Source organism: Hyperolius riggenbachi, chromosome 5, assembly GCF_040937935.1.
Source record: "Hyperolius riggenbachi isolate aHypRig1 chromosome 5, aHypRig1.pri, whole genome shotgun sequence".
Taxonomy (NCBI): domain Eukaryota; kingdom Metazoa; phylum Chordata; class Amphibia; order Anura; family Hyperoliidae; genus Hyperolius; species Hyperolius riggenbachi.
The window spans coordinates 47,702,314-47,727,163 of record NC_090650.1 but is presented as its reverse complement, the minus strand read 5'-3'; the positions used below and the strand labels follow the sequence as shown (position 1 = coordinate 47,727,163).

The following is a 24,850-nucleotide window of genomic DNA, read 5'->3' as shown; positions in this document are numbered from 1 at the left end:
ATATGTTACGGTCAGAACCCGAAGTTTGGCCACTTCTAGTTCTGGCCGGCCACTTCGGGTTCTGGCCGGCCAATGCGCGAAGTGGCCGCTGCGCTGCGGCCAATGTTAGAAATGGAATGATTCCTCTGAGGTTAATGTATCTTCTGGCCGCAGCGCAGCGGCCAAACGTATAACAACTTAGTGAATTTATTGCAATTCAGCCAGCGGCAATGTAACAATTCAAGCCGCCGGCTTTTTCTCTGCCTCTCTCTCCTCCCCCCCCGCCTCTCTCACTCTCCTATGGGCCGCCGGCGGGGACACGCGTGTCCCCCCGGAGTCGTTCGTCGCGGCAGGGGAATCCTGCTGTTCTTGCAGAGCGGGTGCTGGCAGAAGCAATGTCTGCAGCCTCCCCGCTCTGCTGCCCTGGCGCCACGAACGACTCCCGGGGACACGCATGTCCCCGCCGGCTGCCCATAAGAGGAGAGAGAGAGGCAGAAAAAAAAAAAGCCGGCGGCTTGAATTGTTACATTGCCGCCGGCTGAATTGCAATAAATTCACTAAGTTGTTATACGTTTGGCCGCTGCGCTGCGGCCAGAAGATAAATTAACCTCAGAGGAATCATTCCATTTCTAACATTGGCCGCAACGCAGCGGCCACTTCGCGCATTGGCCGGCCAGAACCCGAAGTGGCCGGCCAGAACTAGAAGTGGCCAAACTTCGGGTTCTGGCCGTAACATATATAAGAGATTCCTGTGTACACATCATATATACAGTCACAATCAGATATGTATATCTGACCTTAAAAATACGGGGACTGCTTTATTGAAGCAGCACAAGTAACTAATTTTGATTGGTTTATTTCATTTTTGTGGACTAAGCACAGCTATTACTGTATATATACATTATTTTTAATGACTATTATCTGAGAAATAGAACATTTTATCATATTTTCTATTTTAATTACAGTTACAAATTCATTAGGAGTCGGAGTCGGAGTCGGTGCATTTTTTCCCGACTCCGACTCCAGGCACCCAAAATTGCCCGACTCCACGACTCCTACTCCACGACTCCGACTCCACAGCCCTGCATACAAATCATTATATCATAAGTTTATTTTCACTTTAGATTCCCTTTAAAGTGAACCTGAAGCGGGAAACCTTCCATGCAAAATTTGCTTTGTGCTGCTGCGCTTGCGTTCACCATACAGCATGGAGTGAACACCGCTCTACTCCACTGTTGTCCACCGCAGTGCTCGACCTGGGAAGCAAATCCGGTCAGCAGTCAGAGAGAAGTAACTAGAAAGGTCCGCACTTGTCAGTAGGACATTAATCTTTTATTTGTGGACGTATCCAAAAAACAACCACTAGCTATTTGATGCCTGCCGTGGCTTTTTTTGGATACGTCCACAAATAAAAGGTTAATGTCCTACTGACAAGTGCGGACATTCCTTGTTTATTCTCTCTGACCGTTCACCATACAGGCAGGACTGCCACATTCATACATGGAGGGGAGTACGGCCACAAAGAAGAAGAGGTGGGGTCAAGGATGGTCTGGAAAACCTTTGGAGCATCCAGAGGCTACCCAGTACTTAGGTAAGTATCTTTCACTTTTTTTCTCCTCTCAGGTTTAATTAAAGAGAAGCTGAGCCAAACCAAGACAAAAATGAGATACTTACCCAAGAAGAGGGAAACATCCGCATCCTCCAGAGGCTTCCTACCTTTGAGACCCCTGCTGCTGCCTGGGACCCCCTCCTCTTTATGCACAAGCATGTGAAACGGACACAGAGCCATTTAAGTACAAGCGGCTTCCGCGTACTGCACAGGCAGACCCGTATTCACACGAGCTCTTGTTGGATATGTTTCAGGGGTCCGCACATGGCAATGATGGGATCTAGGAGGAGTACCCAGACAGTTCCCTCTTCTTAGATAAATATCTAATTTTTGTCTTTAGGTGCGCCTCGGGTACACCTTAAGGCCACTTTTCCACATGCATTACGAGTGAGCTCTGCGTTATCCTGTTTCACTGCAGGGTAATGCAAAGGCAATGCAAGTCTATGGGGCCCAGCACACTTACCGTGTTGCGTCTCGTTGCGCCAGAAGTTTCTAAATCGCTGCTAAGTCAGCAGTTGGTTACCGTATGACTTTCCTATCGATGGGAGCCATTGGAGTCAATATGCGACGCAGGAATTTCATCAATGGGAGTGCAGTGCGGTGTGCATGAATGGGCCGTCGGGAATCCCAGTGATGTACTTCCTGCCCAGCAGAGAGTCCCAAAACTAAACTAAAAACAAATCTGATGACATTGGAAGTCTGAAGAATGTGATTTTGACAAACTGCAAAACGCATGCAAATTTGAGTTTGGACATCCCGTAAGTGACGGCAAATGGACTATTCCTCAGCTCAACCGCTGGAAGCTGCTGTACGATTTGCCTTGCCATCATCCCTCCCCCCCCCCCCCCCCCCCAGCAACATTATGGGTCACTCGGCTGTAGCCAAAGGATGGGTCAAGTATGAGCTTGTGGCCAAAACTGTTGCCATAGGAATAGAGTACCAATCATCATGGGCAACAGTTATGTGTGTGTAGCTTTAAGTGTACCCGAAAAGGGGGGGGGGAGTGCGCAAGATGGGTACTTACCTCAGGGGAGGGAAGCATCTCGATAATCCAGAGACTTCTTCCGTCTCTCTGCCTCCACCGAACCAGCGATGGGATTCCCAGAACCTTACTGACAAGGGTGGTGCGCATGAGAGCACTCCCATCCGTGAACAAGCATGACTGTACTGCACAGTAGTATGGAGCCTCTCAGGCTTATTGTTTTTACGCCAAGCCCAAGCGACTCAGTGCTATTGCGCAGGAGCAATGTGTCCTATGCCTGCACAATGCGGCCCCACTCGTTCATGGGCGGGAGCGTGACTATGAACTTGACAGGATCCACTGCTGGTTTGGTGGTCTTGAGGAGGATGTCAGAAACCTCTGCAGGTTCCAGGGGATTCCCTCTAACTAGGTAAGTATCAAACTTTTCCTCCTAACGATCTCACAGGTTTGCTTTAACCACTTCAGAACGAGAGCAATTTTAGCAAATCAGCGCTGCTTCCATTAATTTACCAATAACGTTATTACTATTTATCACACCTAAATGATCTATATATTATTTTTTTTCAGGACAAATTGGGCTTTTAGTGTGTGATCATTTTATTTAGTAATTTCCTTGTTTTCTATGGATTTTAAAGGGAAAATAAGGGAAATAATAGAAAAAAACACACTTTTTCTCCATTTACATCCATTATAGCTTTACAATAATTAGTACTAACTACAGTATAAGTTGAACCCACACATTTTATTTGCTTATCCATCCTGGTTATTACAACATTTAGATTATGTTCCTAGTACAATGTATGGTGACAATATTGTATTTGGTAATAAAGGTGTCTTTTTTCTGTTTTTTGCTTTCTCATTGTATACTATTGATGATTACAAGATCTTATTTGCAAAAAATAATAGTAATATACCCTCATGGCATATATATTTAAAAAGCCAAGTTCCTAAGGTCACAATATATGTTTTTTATTTTACAAGTCTTTAATTTTGGTACAGAATATGCGAAAATTGAATAGCTTTTGATCCAGTTTGTGACTAAAAAGAATACACAAGACATGGGCCTTAACTCCAAAACTCTCTAAACTCTATTTGACTGCTTATCACAGTTAAAATGTTACAACATATGTCTCTTGTAGTTTTTCTATAATTTTCCCAAGTTTGATCATAATTTTGAAAATTACTTTTTATGTTGGATTGAGTTTGTCCCTACCTATTTTTTAAGTGACTTGGGTCCAAGTTTTAAGACACACCAAAATGTATTCCACAACTCATCATGGTTAAAATGATGTGCCTCATTTAGTAACAAACTGGTGGTGCATTTTCCACAACTACACTAGACATATATATACGTCCAGTTTGCATTAAGTAGGTCTCACTTCTGAAGGTTTGAATTCTATTGAAAATCAATGTGCTGTGAGTGGAAGGAATACATCACTTTGATCAGATTCAGATTAGAGAGGGATCATTCGTTTTGCCTCATTAGGCTACAATCTGTATATATGGTTATCTTTAATGAGATTTTGGAACGAAGGTGGAGTAACCCTTTAACCGGTCACCTTGCCGCATGAATTTATACCGTGACATTTTCAATCCACCTTTTACTGGAGAGAGAGTCCCGGAGGGGTTCACTGTCAGTTCTCGGAACCAGGACTGGGAAAATTTCCACTTGCTTCGGTTTATTTGCTCGTCTGGCTCCTATCCAGCGACTCTGGAAGTGCAGGGCAGCATTTTAGATGTGTTTGTGCTTCAGGACTCTATGCAGTTTATCATCCTGACAATTTTTTTAAATTAACCCCGAAAGGCCTTCAAAAGCATTCACAGCTGGCCCCGCCACCAGTAAACGGGTTAACCCGGCTATTTATAGGTCTGGGATTACATTGCCACTCTGTGTTTTCAGAGTCGGAGGCGTTGGTTAATGAATGGGGAAGGACTGTGGCGCAATCGTGTCAAAAACAGGCAGCGGAATTTCAAAAGAAAAATACTCTCCCTCTAACCGGAGAATTACATAATTTATTTGTGGAAACACCTCCCTGGCCTACCTCTTCTTAAGTCAACCCGACGGATATGTGAAAGTTAATCCCCTGGCAGCCCCGGCAGGGTGGAAGGATTTAATTTTTAATAATCTGACATTAGATGGTTAAACCCCGGCTGTTAATGCACAGCAAAGGAGCCTGTGGTTCTCCGAAAGTCAGCGAGGGTGAAATAAGATTAGTTAAGCCGTGGCTGAATGCCGACTTGTTATTGTATGGAATAACTGAGTTGTGCTTAAACGGCCGCCATAGGTCATACATACAGATTCCCGAAAGCAATGCCTATGCAAATTGCAGTAGGTGGAGCTTTAAGTGCGACAGCAGGTTGATCCAGAAAAGTTTGTTGTACCTCCTGTCAGACAACAGATCTATCATTTAAAGGGTACTTGTCAGGGTTAGATTTACTATAAGGCACTGTAGGCATGTCCCTACAGGCGCCTGATGATGGAAAGGCGGCTCACTCCTCTCCCCAAATGCCCACCTTCCTCCTTCTCTATGCAGAGCCCCAAGCACAGTGTAAATGAGAGGTTATTCAACCTGCTCTTGGCATTCCACTGACCAGGTCTCCCTTCAGTCGGGGGCACCTCTGGCTACTTAATACTAAGAGGTACCTGTAGTTACTAGTGACAGGCAAGGGAACTAAGGGAGAAGTGACAGCTGGGACAGCCAGCACACTTGCAGTGCAGTTTGGCAGGTGTTTGCAGGTTCATGGAGGGCAAAGTCTAGGGTGCCTGGACATCTGTGCCTATAGGGTGTGGTACCAATGAAGTCCATGGACCTTGCAAAGGAGACAAAAAAAGAGACAGGGACACTGTGTAGGAGACCCTGATAGTGTAGCACATCGAAGGTATGGGACACTCAACAACAGTATGTGCAGAACACTCATAAGAATATGTTGTAAGACCGGCAACCACAGTGTAACAGCTGTTGAGGAAAGTCCGTCCTCACTCGGTTTCTTTAGTCTTAAGGTGGCCACACACGATACAATAAAATGATCCGATTTTACGGTAATTCGATAAAAACGATCGGATCTCCCAAAAAAATCGAAAGCTTTTTTTTCATTTGACTGAAAAATCCGATCGGATTTCCCGTTTTCTTCGATTTTCATCGATCCGGACTGCCAGATATTTTTCTTCAATCTTTCTAAAGATTGTATGGTGTGTGTTGGATTGTCCATTTATTAATATACACACCCTAGCAATTTTTTCAGAGTTTCCAATCATTTTTATGATAATTGGGGGAAAAATTGAACATACGTGTGTGGTACATTGGTCATATTTTTGAAATGTTGCAATCAGTCAGAAAAATTGATTGCAATTCTTAAATTGAACAGATATTTAAATAATTGTATGGTGTGTGGCCACCTTTAGACAATGAAGGTCGATCTCCAGAAAAAGAAAAAAAGGGATGTAAGGGTTCCAAGGAACCAACATACACGGCCAACACTCCGAGCTGAGGGGGTTGGTGTGGGACATTACTGGGGGAAAGAGGTGCCCCAAGATGTGATGTGTGGAAGGAATAATGTCAGCTGGATAAAACATAAATAAATAGGCTTACCACTAAAAAGAAGAGGGTAGCCCAAGTAAATTAATACAACTGTTAACAGAAACCAGACACTTGAAACATTCAACCGGATTTCCACTTGCTTCGGTTTATTTGCTCGTCTGGCTCCTATTCATTCAGGGCTACCTCCTTCTTTTAGAGGTGAGCCTATTTATTTATGTTTTATCCAGCTGACAATATCCCTTCCACACGTCACATCTTGGGACGCTAATATCTGTGCCTACAGGCTCCTGTGATGTAAATCCAGACCTGGTATACCTGTATTTCTATAAAAAGTATTTAGAGAGTAAAGGTGGCCATACACTGATCGATATGGCCAGGGCCCACAGATAGATTCCTCTCCGATCATTATCGGATCAGATTTGTAAAAGGAAAGAGAGATAACCCTGATAGTGTAGTACGTTAAGTCAAACAATCTCCAATGTTACTCATAAAAGTGGGTTACCACCACGGTAACCACTGTGTAGGCAGGTGGGGAGATTAGATCTGACCACACTCGGATTAAGATGTTGAAAAACAATGAAAAAACCTCTCCACTGAGGGGAGAATAAGCAGCTGGAAACAGAGGTGCCAAAATAGAATAAAATATACTAAAAGCAGTTTAAAAATAGGAGGTAGTGGTGGACGTACCTTCAACAATACAGGCTCAGAAAGTCGACATTCCCCATAAATCATACCTTAACCAAAAAAGCTCCAATTGGGCAACGCGTTTCGCAGGCTTTCATCCTCAGGCAATAAAAGAAGCAACTTTTCTGAGTTTAAAAGCCAGAAAAAGCTCCTCTGCTATTAGTGAACCTAAAGTACAAAAAAAATGGCCATTTAGTTACCTGGGGCTTCTTTTAGCCCCCTGAACTCTTCCTGGTCCCTCGCCATCATCCTGCGCACAGCCGTTCCTCCACTGTCCCCCGGCCAACTGACAAATTGGCCAGCCACTTTGCATGCACGGCACGGGGCCGTGCATCAAGCATTGGAGGGGGACAATGGGGGAACGGCGGCGTGCAGGATGACGGCGAGGGACCAGGAGGACTTCAGGAGGCCGGAAAAAGCCACAGGTAAGTAAATGGGCATTTTTTTTCTTAAGGTTTCCTTTAACGCCCATAACGCACTGCAATTGTAAGTCTATGCAACATTCAGAGTGCATCCGCTGTTATGCGATCCAATAGACTCCAGTGTCCCACCCGGAGCATGCAGTGCGTTGCCGCATAACATCTGTGTTAACAATGGCAGTAAAGCATACTTCTCATTGGCTGTATGCTTCACTGTATACGACGCAATACGAGCATAACATGCAATGCGGCTTTTCCCCTCTATTGCATTCCTACCTTTACTGGAAATGCAATGCAGCTCCCCACTGAATCTAGCCTAAAGATGGCCATACATTTAACGATTTCCCCTTGATTCCAAGCAAATTCAGTCTCTCAGATCGAATTTGCCAGAAATCTACTGCCCCAACATGTCTATTTGATACATTTTTATCAATCGGACAGGTCAGCAGATTTGCAATGTGGGGGGGAGGGGATTTCATTCATGGGCCATAGCGTTGCACTGTATTGACTCAATCCATTTTCAATACATTTCCTGCTGAAATCTATTGTGAATCGATGCACTCTGTGTAGTGGGAATCGATTACAGAGGAATCAATTGTTTTGTCACATCAAGTGGCAATCTATAACGGTATGTATTCTCCCCTCCGCTGTGCCCCACTCACTGACGCAAGTCATTCTGGCACTGTTGATTTGGGTGCATGGCATTGCCTATACAGCTGACTGGCCATATTCTATCAATGCTTGGCTGTAGGTGATGATATGGGAGCTGGCCTTTATGGCCTTTACTATGACTAAGTGGCGGTATCAGTTGTGAGGAGTAAGTTTAACCACTCAGGTTTTGCCATTACACAGCTGAAAAAACTGGTTGCCACAATATCGGCCCATGTCCTTGTATGCAGCACCAGGAGACAATGGTATTAGCAGGGCTGGATTTCTGGAAAGGCCACCAAGGCCTGCGCCTTGGGAGGCTGCAGCCCAAAATGGACACCTGGACATGAAATAGGGGTTGCTACATATGAAAGAAAAGGCTGAAAATGGGGAACAACACATGAAAAAGGAACTGATGTCCAAGAGAGCTGTGCATGGAAGAGAGTGTCTGCAGTACAGGGATGATACACATGGAAGAGGGGGCTGCACATGTTATGGGAGAGGCACTGTTGCACTTTGAAGGGGAGCCCTAATACACTTGGCCTAGCGGGTGTAAAAAGCATAAACCCAGCTAATAGGGTGAAACTAGGTGTCACTTTGGAAGGTTAGGCGGTAGAGTAGCGGTATGTTAGGTCTATGAGTTAGCATTAGGACGTTAGCGTTGGGTGTCAAACAAAAAAAAGGTTGTCATTATGTAAGGAAGGTTAGGATTAGGCATCTGAAAGGAGAAAACTTCAGGGAAAACTAGGATTAAATATTAGAAAAGGAGTCAAAACAAGGGATGGTAAATGAGATGCAAAAACTTCTAAGTTGATGTAGGATTATGTGAATTATATATTCCAGTTTATGTACCTTGAAAATGTACCTCAGCAGGATTTGAGTTTAATATGCATAAATTTGCATTCATAATTTACATAATCATGCATCAAGTGTTTGCATCTCTTTTGAAGATGCAAAGGAGTATGTAAAAAAAAACTGAAAAACTCTCCACTAGGCCCATGTTGGGGGAAGCCAATAAATCTACCCGTATATTTTTGAGATGTAGGAGAAAACTTGAGTGTCCAGGGAAAGCTCACACAACACTGAGGAGAACATACGACCTCCATGTTTTTGGCCACAGTGCTAACCACTTAGCTATGGCACTGCCCAGGAGACAGGTACAAGCACAAGCTCTATACAGAAATATGTGTAATGCTTGTTTAAGGTAAAACAGAACTGGATTAACTGTTGGATTTTTATGGTCGTCTTGAGTTTAGCTTCAAATTCCAGTACGGAACGCTCTGAACATAACATTAGGTCCCCATCTCCAGTGTGTGATGAAGGAGCAGCATTTGCAGCTTGGAGAAACAAATGGAAACACATTTCGGGAGGGTCATGCTGTGAATGAGCCCTTGGGACGGTGCACAGAGACTGTTTGTATACTGCTCTATGCTCTTATGATTGGCTGAGCACCCCATTGGCAGGCTGCACAGTATAGAAACACCTCAGGGTATGACTGCTGATCCCTTTTCAATGAAACTTAACATCCTCTCAGGACTCCGCTTTCATTTTTCTCAGAGAGAACTAACAGGCAGGAATGCTACAGGGATCACCAAGCTGGATTTGGCCAGGAAAGGATAGCAAATGACTTTTCAGAGCTGAAGAAAGTGAAAACAAAGAAGAGAAAGCTTCTTTTCTTGCCTTTAGCCTGATGCGACACCAGACACAGAACGTCGACAACTTACCTGTTGTTGAAAAATACGGGAAGAGGCTCTGGAAGAGAGGTCATTTGGCCTGTTACACTCGGGCAAAACAGAAATGTTACCGGTGAGGTGGAAACATTATCCTTACCTCCAACACAAGGAATGTTCCTCTGATTCCTGCCCCCCAACCCCTTCCCCTTCTATGTTTGGAACACCTTTCCTTCTCTGCTACTGTTAAGGCCCTCCATCACGCAGCCTCCAGAGCACTTACGATAGCTGGGCAACATCAATCAAAGTGTCTCTTTACTGATTTCTTTCTTTTTTCAGGACTTGGCTGGCCATCTCTGGTCAGGTCACGTTCTGGCCGGCTAAAGTCAGATAAATGACAGTTATTTCACATATTGGCCCCAGTTGGCCAGCCACTTCTTCTCACATTGGCCGACCAACTCCAGAAATGGCCAACTTTGGGACCTGGCTGTAACATATATAAGAAACTACTTTTTAACCATAGCTGTATTCCCCTGACAAAGACATAAGCCAAAACCCCTGGGATGAGATTTATTACAATGATATGCTAATAAACAATAAACTTGTTGCCTCTCACATTCCGTGGCCAGGAAGGGATCCCAGCTTGTTCCTGTTCAGCTGATGAAGGGAAGTCACCATTGGATCTATTGACAGCTAGACGCAGATTGTAGCCGCTGTAGCAATTGAGACACACATGGCATTCAGTGCTTACCACTATTGCATTGACTAAAGATTTAAACATCCAATCTCCAGGTACTTTGGTCAGTACTCTCCACTGGGAGATCAGATACCAGCTACTATTACCGGGACAGGCCATGATACATGTGTTTGCACCAGGAGATTGCCATAAATGTTATCTATCTTCATTACGGGCCTTGGTCCGTCCCGTCACCTGGCATCACCAGCTGTGCTGACTTTTGTGTAGCACCACCAGAGCCGGGACAAGGTCCTCCAGCATCCAAGGATGAGACACCAAAGTGCGCTTCTCCAATCCTCCCACCCCAGCCGTCACACACTAATTGCTATTAGGATAAGAGGTGCCCCAGGGCCCCCCAACACACTAATCTATAGTTATCTGGCTTGCAGTCACTGCCATGTATCCCCTTTTCTTATTTCTCTCTGCTTCAAACACAATAAGGGAATGATATCTAAGTGAGTGACTCCTACACTGCGCCCTGAGGCTGGAGCCTCTCTCGCCTCTGCTTCGGCCCGGTCCTGATCACCACAGATAGGCCAACTTTTTACGTGTAAATTTAAGGCTAAAAGTGAGGTGGCTGATTTAGCTATCTGCCAGTGATATATTGTACAGAGTCCCCCAGTACAGAGCGCACATTTAAAGCTTACCAGAAAGCATAGCTACCTTTCCTCACTCCGGCTTGCATTCTTGCTTCTCCCCAGCAGCTTTATAACTGCCGCTAGAGCTCCAGGATCAGTGCGAACATTGGAGTTGACTTATACACGAGGTCGACTTGTTTTTGAGTATATATGGTTGTTGTTTCAAAATACTTTTTATCACAGTAATTGTGATCTTGCAGGTCAGGACAGATTACAGTTACAGTGATACAAAGTCAAAAAAATGTTTGAGCTATATAATCATCCTTTATCTTATAAAACTTTCAGTCACTGACTTACATTAATTGCAAATCGCACATGAAAGAAGGTAGACCTGCCGGGTGATCTTAAATCGCAGAAAATTCGCAAGGTGCCAAAAAATAAAAGAAAGGTTGAAAAGTACAATCATACTGAAAATACAATTTCGCAAGCATTCAAAACTCCCACAAATTCAAATTTTTGTGAATGGCTCCTATAACTATAGAAGCCCAAATACCCATAACAGCCAGGGTATTGGTATTATTGAAAGGAAGTACACATGGCAGCCTCCATATCCCTCTCACTTGAAATACATGACACTCGCTGTGAGATCATATACTTGTAATGATGAAGCACCTGCTTTGCTGGGTCAAGTGTCTGCACCATCCAGCAGGCTGTCATTTGGGCTCTATTCATGAACATGCACATGAATTATTTATGCAAACACAAGGACTCAGCAATGCTGCACTTTGATACAATGGGAGAGTTTCCAGCACAGAAGCCAGGCAAGGCGAAGGCTGGAGCAGGTCCTGGGGTGCATACTTGGGGAAGAATGTGGGCAGGCCGGAGGAGGGGAGGGGGGATCCAGCAGAAGTAGGCCCAAAGCCAGGTTCATTCAGAGCTTTATTCAAGCAACAAACTTGACATTATTACAAGCGTGTTTCCTCAACATCATATACATCAGGATATGATTAGTATACAGATAGAGTAAAAGATAAAGCCTTTAAAAGACTCTGTAAGAAAAAAAACCCTCTGGGGGATACTTACCTCGGGAGGGGTGAGCCACAGGGTCCGAATGAGGCTTCCCCGTCCTCTCTAGCTTGGGTAAATCCAGTGCTGCCTCCCTCGACAAGGCTTGACAAGGGTAGGCAGGCGCGGGCAATGTTTACCTACCGCAATCCTGCGCAGGTGCACTAGTGGCTCTTCGTTCGGACTAAGGCGGAAATAGCTGAGGGCGATCGATCCGCTCTACTGTGCAGGCGCAAAGGACTCGCTTCTGCGCAGGGGAGCGGATGCCTTCGAGCTCGGCTATTTTCGCCTTAGTCCGAATGAAGAGCTGCTGGAGCGCCTGTGCAGGATCACAGTGTGTTAATGTGTCCCTCGCCGCTGTTCGGGGGGTCACAGCGCTGGATTGCCGGGACACCGGAGGATGCGGAAAGCCTCGTTAGGATACAGAGGCTTCCCCCCCCCCCCCCCCAGGTAAGTATCCCCCAAGGGGTATTTTTTTTGTTACAGGTTTTCTTTAAAGTGGAACTATGTTCATCCAATTACCCGCCCCTTTCCCCTGCAGCCAATCCGATGTTCGTACAGACTGCCGTCAAATTCTATTCAATTTTGTGGCAAGAAATATTAAGCTACCGCGATCCAGAGCAGGCGAAGTACCGGCTTTCCATTCAGGCTCAGGCGGAAATAGCTGAGCCCGATCGTGGCTGCTCTATTGCACAGTAGAGTGGACCCGATAAGGCTCGGCTATTTCCACCTGAGCCCATCACCCAGAGGGTTTTTTTTTATGTTACAGATTTGCTTTAAAGAGAATCTGTATTGTTAAAATCGCACAAAAGTAAACATGCCAGTGCGTTAGGGGACATCTCCTATTACCCTCTGTCACAATTTCGCCGCTCCTCGCCGCATTAAAAGTGGTTAAAAACAGTTTTAAAAAGTTTGTTTATAAATAAACAAAATGGCCACCAAAACAGGAAGTAGGTTGATGTACAGTATGTCCACACATAGAAAATACATCCATACACAAGCAGGCTGTATACAGCCTTCCTTTTGAATCTCAAGAGATCATTTGTGTGTTTCTTTCCCCCTGCAGCTATCTTCCACTGAAGTGTCAGGCTATTTCTTCCTGCAGAGTGCAGACAGCTGTGCCTGTATGTAATTCCTCAGTATGTGAAAGCCCAGCCAGCTCAGAGGAGGATTTATCCAGTTTGTAAAAGATAATAGAACAGAGAGAAGCTGCACTAATCTAAATATCACACAGGCAGTGTGCAGAGAGGGGCCTGGATGGGGGAGTTCATAGCAGAACCACAACACTGAAGAACTTGGCAGCCTTCCAGACACAGGCCGACAAGTCTGACAAGAGAGAGATAAGTTGATTTATTACAGAGATGGTGATAGTAGAACGTGCTGCAGTAAGCCAGAACACATTAGAATAGCTTTTTGAACTTGTAGGATGATAAAAAACAGGATGCAATTTTTGTTACGGAGTCTCTTTAAAGAGAATATAAAGCAATTTTTTTTTATACTACAGTCCTCTTCATTAATATGTTTTAAAGTGTTCTGCCACATACCCGCGGCAAAACGAGCAATCCTGTCCCCAGAAATGATCTAATTATCTATGACGACCCATTAGGTCGCAAAAAATGCGGCCAGGAAGAGGCAGAGCTGTTAACCTGAGCTCGGCCTCTTCACCAGTCAACGCCACCTAATCCCGACCCTTGTCATGTTTTTTTCAAAAATATATACATATCCTACCTGCACACGCTACTTAGAGCTGGTTGGGGCAACTATACTAGCTATGTTGACTGGGGCAACTGTACTATCTATACTGGGGCCAACTACACTATATACTCTGCTATTTACTGTATACTACTGCTCTCCCCAAACACTGCTACTTCATACTACTTTACATATACTTGTATTCCCCCTATTTACTTCATTCACTGATTTCAGAGGCGAGAGGGTGGAGAGAGGAATGGAGTTTTCACAGGCTGAGGGCTGGAGATACAGATCAGCTTTGCCTGTGTGTAATGTGACAATCAGAACATGGCTGCACTCATTGTATCGCAGGAAGAAATAATCATATACCGTTGAAGCTGTTTGCTAAACTTTAGATAAGATATATATATACAAGTTACTTGCTATAGTTATTTTTTCATCTCGGATCTCCTTTAAACTAAATCCAGAAATGGACATGGCATATTCTTATAACTATCATGATGGTAAATACATTTTAAAAAGTGTATTAAAGCAAAGTGGCAGACAAAATACCTGTTTCATGGAGCAAATGTGTTTGTCACTGCAGTACAGCATATGTCCTCTCCACTCCAGCTTCAGCTGCTGGGCTGATATACTGTATCAGGTGAGGCGAGGGGCGCAAAGTGAGCCTGTCGGGCCCCAACCAAAACTCTTAACTGCTTAAAAACCGCCACCAAACGCACCGTGATTTTGGGTGTGGCCAATCCTGTGTGCAGAGCAGCTGCGTCATACAATACATTGTTCCAACACCAGCTACTGATCGCTCACTACCACACACTTGCTTCGCTTGATGACCACTTGCCAATGCCTCCCGTAGCTGAACACTTGTCCTGCTTGCCAATATTCCATCACCAAAAAGAACCTTTGCAGGGGTTCACCATATCAACAATATTATTATTGCCATTAAAGTGGATCCAAGATGAAAAACTAACTATAACAAGTAACTTGTCTATATATCTTATCTAAAGTTTACACAGCAAATCTAGCTGCTAACAGCTTCAACAATATATGATTATTTCTTACTGTGATACAATGAGAGCAGCCATATTCTGCTAGTCATCACACTGGCAAGCTGCTCTGCATCTCCACCCTCAGCCTGTGAAAACTCCACATCCCTCTCCTCCCCCTTGCCTCCGAAATCTCTGGCTGGTAACACCACCTTCTGGAAAACCTCCACAGACTGAACTACTACGAGCCCTTGCTACATGGGACTCAGAATGCCTAGGCACTGGAGGAGCTGTGGGCGAGGCTTGTTTAGTTTATAGGGAATTAGGTATTAAAACAAAACAAAAAAGCTATAGCTTGAGGAATGCCCTATAAACTATATGTAAGGGGCACAATTATGCAGTGAGTAAAAGTTTATCTCGGATCCACTTTAATGGGACTTTTAGAATGTGCTGTGGCAACCAAATGAACAGCTTAGGAGAAAGAGGAATTGTTATCATTTCAAAATTCCCCCTACATTCTGCGCTGTGACCCTAAAGTGCCTATCCACAGTCATAAATGAAGTAGCTGGTGGAACTCTCCAGAGACTGACTTGGGTTTCTTATGTATTCTACAAGCTATGTTAATTGCCACAACTGTAGACAATCTGGAAAACTTGGGAGGCATTTACTTACGTTCTGCTCGGCCAGCGAATACACAAGCTGGGGAAGAATGTCTCCTTTAACAACCGCTTCTGCCAGATCATCGTTGTAATTGGCTAGCCTCCCGAGAGCCAGTGCAGAGGTCTGCTGGATAGTTGGGACCACGTCCAGGAGAAGGGGCCGCAGGAGAGACATAACGCCTAAGAAGCAGAGGAAGGAAGGAAAATGTCATCCCGTGCAGAGTGGCAGAAGCACCTTCCTTGCTGGAAGGAGGAATATTGTTTCTAAATCGTTCATAAAACATTATAACATCTGGATCAAGTCAAGTATTCTGCTGAGCCCTATTTGTAGCTAAACTTCCTGTACTCTACCAAAAAAAGAAGTCAGATTACAGAGAATAGCCACCTGTCTTTGAGAACTGCTCTGAAAGATTAAAAGGGCTACTCCACCCTTAGCAAAAAAATCTATGGGAGAGTTTCACAATTGCCGTGCAGACATTTTTCCCTATTAGGGAGGTTCCAAGCACTTTTTGCCTCCAAATCAGAATAGGAAGCTAAAGGATAAGTGAAACTACATAAATTCACTTATGTTTTATTTCTCTACCCCTTCAAAGACTAAAAGGCCCCTTTTACAGTTAGCCAGTGTGTCGCCCCACGTTACGCTTCCCGCAAGGCCGCAAGGGGCAAGTGACAAGGTGCGCCGGAAGTATCTAAATCGGCTGCATTAGTAACCTAAACTCTGCAGGACGTTACCGCATGATCTGTGCCTACCACATGGCTTATGCAGCAATACAAGTCAATGGGCGACGCAGCAAGTGTAGACAATGGGAGAATGGCAGACATGGCGCACATGCGCTGCCCGACAGGAATCCCAGTGATGTACTTCCTGCCCAGAACGTCACTGAACATGGACGGCGCTATGCATCTGACCCTGTCGCCACACCCTGGAGCAGGTAGGTTTCTGCGTTACAATGCGGTACCGTATCGCACCGCTAGTAATAGGTGTGAAACCGGCCTAAATAATAACTAAATGGTAACCCCTATTTAAAGAGAATCTTAAAACTAAAGGGGAATTTATAAAAAAAAAGTGAAACAGATACTTACCTAAGCAGAGGGAAGACACTGAGTCCTATAGAGCCTTCCCGCTTCTCTCACGGTCTCCGCGTTCCAGCGCTGGCTCCCCCGGTAGCAGTATTCCACCAATCTGACGAATACTGCTCTGTGCCGCCGCAGGAGGCTTCGGAGGTCTTTGGGAGCCTGAGTGCTCCCGAAGATAGGTGGCTGCATACTGCGCACATGGGAGCACCCTCTCTCGTGCACATGCGCATTACAGAGCCGCCCGTCTTTGGGAGCACTCAGGCTCCCATAGACTTCTGAAGCCTCCAGGGGATTCAAATGGGGGGACATCACCTCAGAAACCTAGTTCTTTGCTAGGAAATTATTTTATGGCTGTAATTCCTTATCAGTGAGGAATGCTATGGTCCTACTGGAGAAAAGCAGTTGCATAGCTCAATATTAACTCTTTCAGGCAGAGAATGAAGAAAAGCAACACAGCAGACTTATTTTGCCTGCTTGCCACTGTACAGGTAGTCCCCGGTTAACAAACGAGATAGGGACTGTAGGTTAATTCTTAACCTGAATCTGTTCTTAAGTCGGAACATTGTGCCATCTCTGTCCCCTGTGCCCCCCTGTGCCTCCAGCGTCCCCCTCTGTGTCACCTCTGCCCTTGTTTATACTAGTTTAAAAGCCATTTTTTCTTTGTTTTGTTTTTTGATTGATTTTCTCAAAAACTACAAGTTTAATTTGAAAAAAAAATGTTTTACTTGTTCACATGGAAACAGAGAATCCATGCCGTTCGTATCGGCGGGTCGTTCGTAAGTCGGGGACTACCAGTACATACACCTCTGTCTTATTATGTCACTTCAAGTTCCCATTTAGATTCCCTTATGTGGAGTTCAGGGGGCAGCAATCCACTGACACACACACACACACACATATTGCTTTATTGATCTTTATACCACTGGGTGTGCATTTACTGCTCCTATGTGAATTTGCAAGGACTTCTGTGCTTATAGGCTACCAAGATCTGACTCCAGCACACAGTATAGATTTGTATAGTTCTCTATGTGGTATAGCTGTACAGACTGAGAAACATGGCTGCATGATTTGCTGAAATGATGATTTGGAAAAAACTTTTTTTTTATTAAAAATGATCTAAAACCTCAGTTTGCAAAACCTGTAAACATTGCAAACGTTTCAAAACAAAACTGACCAAAAACAAACAAACAGAAACAAACCAGCAGATGTCAGTTACATGTAATCCGGTAATATAATATTATAATCAAACTGAGTGGAATCGAATAAAGTCCCCCAAAATGACATGTTCTATAAAAATCAGAGGAACACCTCCCTCAATAAAGCTTCGTGTAGGGAAGTGCTATGGTCCCGTCGTATATTTTCTCTTCTTGACACTTTTCAGCTCTGAACAAGCTGGATCGAATTATTCTCCAGCACCAGTGAAATTCCCTGGCTCCCATTTTGCTCCTAGATGTCAGCGATACACAAATCTGTCAACGTTTTATTGAAATAATGCAGCATATTGCAGAGAGGCAGGGTGTGAGCAGAACAGCTGTAGCTGCTTATGTGTGGGGCACGAATGTGTGTAGTGCAATTAGTGGCAGAAACACAGTGACTTGGCTCTGCTGTGTAATGTGAGGGATGTGTGACATTCACAGGAGGGGTGTAGTGCAATCAGTGGCAGACATTGACTGGGCTCTGCTGTGTTATGTAATCCTTCCCTCCCTGTGATCTTTAGCCTAGGTTGTTTATTATGCAGAATTCTCCTACTAGTGCATTCCAGGAGACCAGGTGTTATTTCTACTGACTTCGAAACACACAGCAAACAAACATCCCGCAAGAATGCACCTCGCCAGCGGTAAAGATGTTGCCTCCTGTGATAAATATAAGATTGTACATTGGGGAAAGGAAAGATTTTGCAATGGGCAAACACTGACTAAGGCCCAATTCACATCTGCGTTCTGAGCCAAAAGGATCCGGTGAGTGGATCCGGTCTCCGCTTCACCAGATCCGGATGGCTCTGTCTGCGGCCTGGTTCACATAGTGAAAACGGATCTGATCAATGATTGATCGGATCCGTTTTCACTCGGCAATACATACCTAATCTTCTGTAGCAGCCGGCAGAAGAGGCTTCCTCTTCTTGCACTGTAACTACACAGCGCGTCATGTGACTAGTCACATGACGCGTCATGTAGTCACATGACGGGGAAGAAGACGGAAGACTCTACCGCCGGCTGCTACAGAAGATTTGGTATGTATAAACCCTTCCCTCACCCACCCGCTTGCTGCTGCACCCTCCCATCGCTAGATTCGTGTCGGCCCATGCCATAGGTTAACATTCTGGCTACGTTCCGGAAAAAAACGCTGATGTGAACCAGGCCTAAATAATGTATAAATAAATATTGTTAAAAAATAAGCAATCTTATGAATTAAGCTATATTCAGTAAAGTTCCCCTTTAACTTCTGGCCTCACGGAAAGCAATGCAGTACTAGTGCAGTGACTGGAGAGAACGTTGTAAAATGCAATGAAGAAAGCATAGAAAATAAATAGAGTTGGGTTTGAGGTAATAGTGCAAGCCTAGCTGTAAACGCTTTGTGATTTTCTATTAACAGTAATTTGTTTTGTCCTCACCGCTAATACACAAACACACCTTGATTTGCATGTCCAAAAATAACCGATGACACAAGAATACTTCCCTTTTCTGGCTGGTGTCAATTGCTGTTCACTGAATGTATACAAAACAAATACATCCTGCAGAAGCTGAACTCTGGGCAACCAGCAAAATGCACAGCTGATGTGCAGCATATGTGAGGATCTTTAGCTCCGCCCTGCAAACCACAGAGGCAAGTCACACGGCACAGCCAAGTCAGTGACCTCACTCTTCTCTGCTGCACTTAAAGGGAAGCTTAAGTGACACGTGACATGATGAGATGGGCATGCGCCTGTACAGTGCCAAGCACACAAATAACTATGCTGTGTTGCTTTTCTTCTTTCTCTGCCTGAAAGAGTTACTATTCAGCTATGCAGCTGACAGTTTTTCTCCAGTCAAGTCCCAGTTAGACTATAGCAACCATCACTGATAAGGAATTACAGCCATACACACTTTTCTGGCAGAGAACTGGGCTTCTGAGAGCAGTTGATGGATAAAAATAGGTCAACAGTTCATATGATTTAGCACTCTGAGACATGGTACAGACTTGTTTCATTCAGCTGAGACAAAACATTAAATCTACTTTTTTAGTTTCAATGGTGTTTATTAAGCAGATAGCACATGGTGACATAAGATCTAAACAAATGTATAATTCCCCATGCAAGAGGGGAGTAGGTGGGGCAAATCGGAAAAGAGGATGGCAGATATCACAAAAACTAATCAACCAGTCGGCAGTGCAGGAAATATGTGTCCAGAATATGACTAGTAATTGGGATGCCAGGTAAAAACCTAGAAAGTGCAGCACGTACGGTAGGCCCAAGTTACAGGCGCTTTAAACTAGCCAGATTGGCTGAAGTGTGTGGCATTTTGGACAGTTCCCCGGCGCTCTATTCAGCAGCAGCAGAGTTGGAGTATTGTGCGGAAAACTCATGCAGCAAATGCCACATATGTGAAAGAAACAGCTGCTCGCTCAGAGCCAACAGCAGCCTCTCTCCTCCTCGCAGCTCAATAGATTAACTCCCCTTGTAAAGTGTTACAATGTGCACAGCCGGCTGACACAGCTCACAAGGAAAGCAAAGCCGTACTCCAAGCAACCGCTGCTATTGTAGGCCTCTGTTACACAAATGCTCTGTCTCTGCCTGCATGGTACCTCCACTGCATACAGATCCATGCAAAAGAATACCAGCATGCACTTTCATGGAGCTAATGAGGCCTACACAGCGGCAGCAGTACATTACCGTCTGCATACCCGTCTGTTCCTAAAAAAGAAAAAAGCTTTTTTTGAAGATCAACTTTGCTGTCATAAAAAGCGCTACCAAGCCAGAATGCAGATAAATTCCAATATTGATTGTCACATCCACTCAGTCTCCACGTTGGTATGGTATTCCAACAATAAGACCGTTCAAATGTCCAAAAATAGAAATGCAAATAAATAATGATTAAGGAATTGTTTTAATATGAATGACTAATATGCATTATGTTTTGAAATGCGATTGGTTGTTAGAATGCAAAGCTCCCATTGGTTCTTCAGGTCTACAAGGTGTAGCTAGATTATTAATCAGGACAGCTCCATCCCTGGAAGCATTTAAGTCTAAACTGAAAACCTACCTCTTCAGTCTGGCATTCATGAACATCTGACTATCTCCTCTGTAACACAACCCAGCCTGCAACCCTGTATTAATCTGAGACACAACTATGCGCTTTGAGTCCTATGGGAGAAAAGCGCTTTACAAATGTTATTGTATTGTATTATTGTATTGAATTAAAGGGCAACTTAACCAAGAGGGATATGGAGGCTGCCATATTTATTTCATATTAAAGTGTAGACATGCATAATGGGGGTATTTATACTTACCCGGGGCCTCCGTGCAGCCTCATGAGGTGTGTGGGCTCCCTTGCTGTCCTCTCCCACTACTCCATTGTCTTGTAAACCCCCCCCCCCACACACACACACACACACCCAGGTAATCTGGCCGGTCATGGCAAGTTGTGTGCTTCTGTGCATGTCTGGGAGCGATCTGCGCCTGCACAGTACTACTGAGCAGGCGCAGAACTCTGCAGGTTGTGGAAGGGCGATGGGAGGTACGTACGTGGTGCAGAGGAGCGAGGCCGGACAGGTTACCAGGGGGTATTACAAGATAACAGAGTGACCTGAGAGGACGGCGAAGGAGCCCACATACTTCAAGGGGCTGGAGGAAGCCCCAGGTAAGTATAAATACACTCATTATATACGTCTCAGGTTTCCTTTTAGCAATACCAGTTGCCTGGCTATCCTGCTTATTCTCTGACTCTAGTACTTTTAGCCATAGAAACACCGGATCTGCAGAATGCTTGTTCAGGGTCTGACATCAGACATATTTGTCAAATCTGACAAGATTACCTACAGGCTTGTTTCTGGTGTCATTCAGACACTACTGCAGCCAAATAGACCAGCAGGACTGCCAGGCAACTGGTATTACTTAAAAGGGAAACATATGGCAGCCTCCATATACCGCTCACTTAAACTGTCCTATAAACTTTATTATTATTTTTGTGTTTATATAGCACCAACATATTCTGGCGCGCTGTACAGACTATATTGCTTTGTCACTTAAAGTGGACCTGAATTCAGAACTCCTCTCTGCTCTAAAAGATACACAACAGCATAATAACCTTTAAAGAGACACTGAAGCGGAAAAAATAAATATATCTTGATTTGTATGTGTAGTACAGCTAAGAAATAAAACAATGGGAGCAAAGACATAAGTCTAAAATGGTTTCCAGTACAGGAAGAGTTAAGAGTCTATGCAAAACAAGCCATTCAGCTCCACCACTTTCAAAGTGGCAGAGAGCTCTGTTATCTGAAGTTTATTATCTCAGCTGTCAGGCTTTATCTTCTGCAGAGAACAGTTCAGGACAGGTCAAAAGTTCACAGCCTGCTCTGTAAAAATCATTTAGAATGCTGAGTAGTGGGGAAACTGCAAATATTAGAGAATAATGCAATGTTATAAAAACCACTATATAACTGAAAATATAAATATGAGGATATTTTCTTTGCTTCTAATATTCTAGTAATAATCCGTACTACACAACCAATTAATTACATCATAATTTTTTTCCGCTTCAGTGTTGTTTTAAACAAAAAACATGTATTCGTTACAGCTGATACAAATCCAAACATAAATCTGCACTGTTTCTACTTCCTGGTTCATGGAAGCAGACATATTGTTAACAGCCTGTGCTTTCAAATGAGCTTATCTGCCATCTCTGCTGTGGCAGTCATGTGACACAGGGGAGAGATCAGATTACAACTTGTGATTATACACAAATGAGGGGGAATTAAATAGGCTAAACTCTCTAAATAATACAGGGTGCATTTCTCTGTTTTCCTTCTGTCTTGTGCAAGAGTTCTGGTCCACTTTAACTGTCCCTCAGAGGGGCTTCCCATCTAATCCCTACCATAGTCATATGTCTATGTATGTATCATGTAGTGCAGTGCTTCTCAACATTTTATTGGTATGTACCCCTTTTAAAACCCTGTACTCACCAATTACCGCTTAGCATAGTAAACATTATCACAAGTACCCTTGTGACTAAGCACAAGTTGTAATTTGATATCTTAGATGAGACAGCTAGCTGCCACGGTAGAGATCTAATTGGTAAACACAGGATGTTAATGATATATCTGCTTCTGGGAAAGCAGGAAGTAGCCAAACTGCAGATTTATTGCAGGCTTTGTATTAGCTGTAACAAAGACATATTTTTCTTAAAAATGTATTCTGCTGTTGGGTATCTTTTAGAGCAGAGAGGAAGTTGTGTTAAAGAGTAACTTCAGCATAAGCATACTGTCATTAAATTACATTAGTTATGTTAATTAAAATAGATAGGTAATATAATCTCTTACCCACCCTGTTTTAAAATAACAGGCAAATGTTTGATTTCATGAGGGCAGCCATCTTTTTGGTTGAAAGGAGGTGACAGGGAGCATGAGACACAGTTCCAACTGTCCTGTGTGCTGATCACCCCTCCCAGTTACTAGGCAACGTGAATAACAACATAGGAAATCCCATCATGCTTTGCACAGCATCAGGGGAAAAAGCCCGGGCAGGTTTCTTTGATGGGTGGAGCTTAGCTAAAAATGAAACTAAAATGATGCTTTGGTAAGAAAAACAAAGTTCTGATGCTGTGAAACTGTTAAAGAAACACCAAGCCTTTTCAGTTCTGCTGAGTAGATTTTTAGTCCGGAGGTTCGCTTTAAGATCTGCTTTAAGTGTAAAAGAAACCTGAAGAAGCAGGTTTTTTCCTGCGAAACGCCTCGCAAAGTGGAGTTGTATCTAAATAAACAGGGCTGCCTGTTGGAGTAAATAAAAGTGATTGCTGGAAGTAGCAGACGCTTTCCTGCAGCCTCCACAAATCCTCCAGAGGTTAACTGCATGGACCTGCCACAGCTCCCCCCTCTTCTCTAATCACTGGTCTCCTCAGTGCAGAAGCCACACATAACATATTCATTTCACTTATTTTCTCCTAATATTTACATTAGATAGGAATGGAGGAAAGAGGCTTTGCTTGAGTTAGAATAATATAGGAGCTGACCACATTATGGATGAATTCCAGAACTGTGGTCTGCCTGTGGTTACCAGACACTCTGCTGGAAATCTAGTAGTACATACAATTTTGCTTATAATCTCAGCTAAGTTAAGGTCCTTATACTTAATACATACATAATCAGAGCTATCAGTCCCCGAACGCAGATCAGTGAAAACATCGCTCTGGGTTTTGCCGCAGCTTCCACAAGTACAAATATCTTACTGCAAAAATTACTTATTAAGAAAAAAGGGAAAATGCATTACAACCCATGGGGAAAGCACAACTGTTTTTAAACGACCACCAGAAATAGTGCTCCATTCCAAGACCACCATCCATTGGAAATTGGTACCCCCTCATTGGTAAGGTCTCGTGTTATTTTAAATGCCGCTCTTACCTACTTCCCTGGTGGTCTGATTATGTATTTTAAATCTCAAAGTGGTATATTGTTGACCAATAAAAGTATAAGTAGCCAGAGAGTGCTCCCCAGCATAGGTAGCCAGAGAGTGCTCCCCAGTATAGGTAGCCAGAGAGTGCTCCCCAGCATAGGTAGCCAGAGAATGCTCCCCAGCATAGGTAGCCAGAGAGTGCTTCCCAGCATAGGTAGCCAGAGAGTGCTCCCCAGTATAGGTAGCCAGAGAGTGCTCCCCAGTATAGGTAGCCAGAGAGTGCTCCCCAGCATAGGTAGCCAGAGAATGCTCCCCAGCATAGGTAGCCAGAGAGTGCTTCCCAGCATAGGTAGCCAGAGAGTGCTCCCCAGTATAGGTAGCCAGAGAGTGCTCCCCAGTATAGGTAGCCAGAGAGTGCTCCCCAGTATAGGTAGCCAGAGAATGCCCCCTAGTATAGGTAGCCAGAGAGTGCTCCCCAGTATAGGTAGCCAGAGAGTGCTCCCCACTATAGGTAGCCAGAGAATGCCCCCCAGCATAGGTAGCCAGAGAGTGCTCCCCAGTATAGGTAGCCAGAGAGTGCTCCCCAGTATAGGTAGCCAGAGAGTGCTCCCCAGCATAGGTAGCCAGAGAATGCTCCCCAGTATAGGTAGCCAGAGAGTGCTCCACAGTATTGGTAGCCAGAGAGTGCTCCCCAGTATAGGTAGCCAGAGAATGCTCCCCAGTATAGGTAGCCAGAGAGTGCTCCCCAGTATAGGTAGCCAGAGAGTGCTCACCAGTATAGGTAGCCAGAGAGTGCTCCCCAGCATAGGTAGCCAGAGAGTGCTCCCCAGTATAGGTAGCCAGAGAGTGCTCCCCAGTATAGGTAGCCAGAGAGTGCTCCCCAGTATAGGTAGCCAGAGAGTGCTCCCCAGTATAGGTAGCCAGAGAGTGCTCCCCAGCATAGGT

The 24,850-nt window shown here is 44.3% G+C and overlaps 1 protein-coding gene across 1 annotated transcript in view; it reads right to left on the bottom strand.

Moving 5' to 3' along the window:
• Positions 1-24,850, bottom strand: part of SPAG6 (sperm associated antigen 6) — a 202,451-nt gene that overhangs the window by 131,557 nt on the left and 46,044 nt on the right. The window contains exon 3 of the mRNA XM_068235608.1: positions 15,260-15,426. Within this exon, the coding sequence (XP_068091709.1) occupies positions 15,260-15,426 (167 nt within the window). The remainder of the gene's footprint in view (positions 1-15,259; positions 15,427-24,850) is intronic.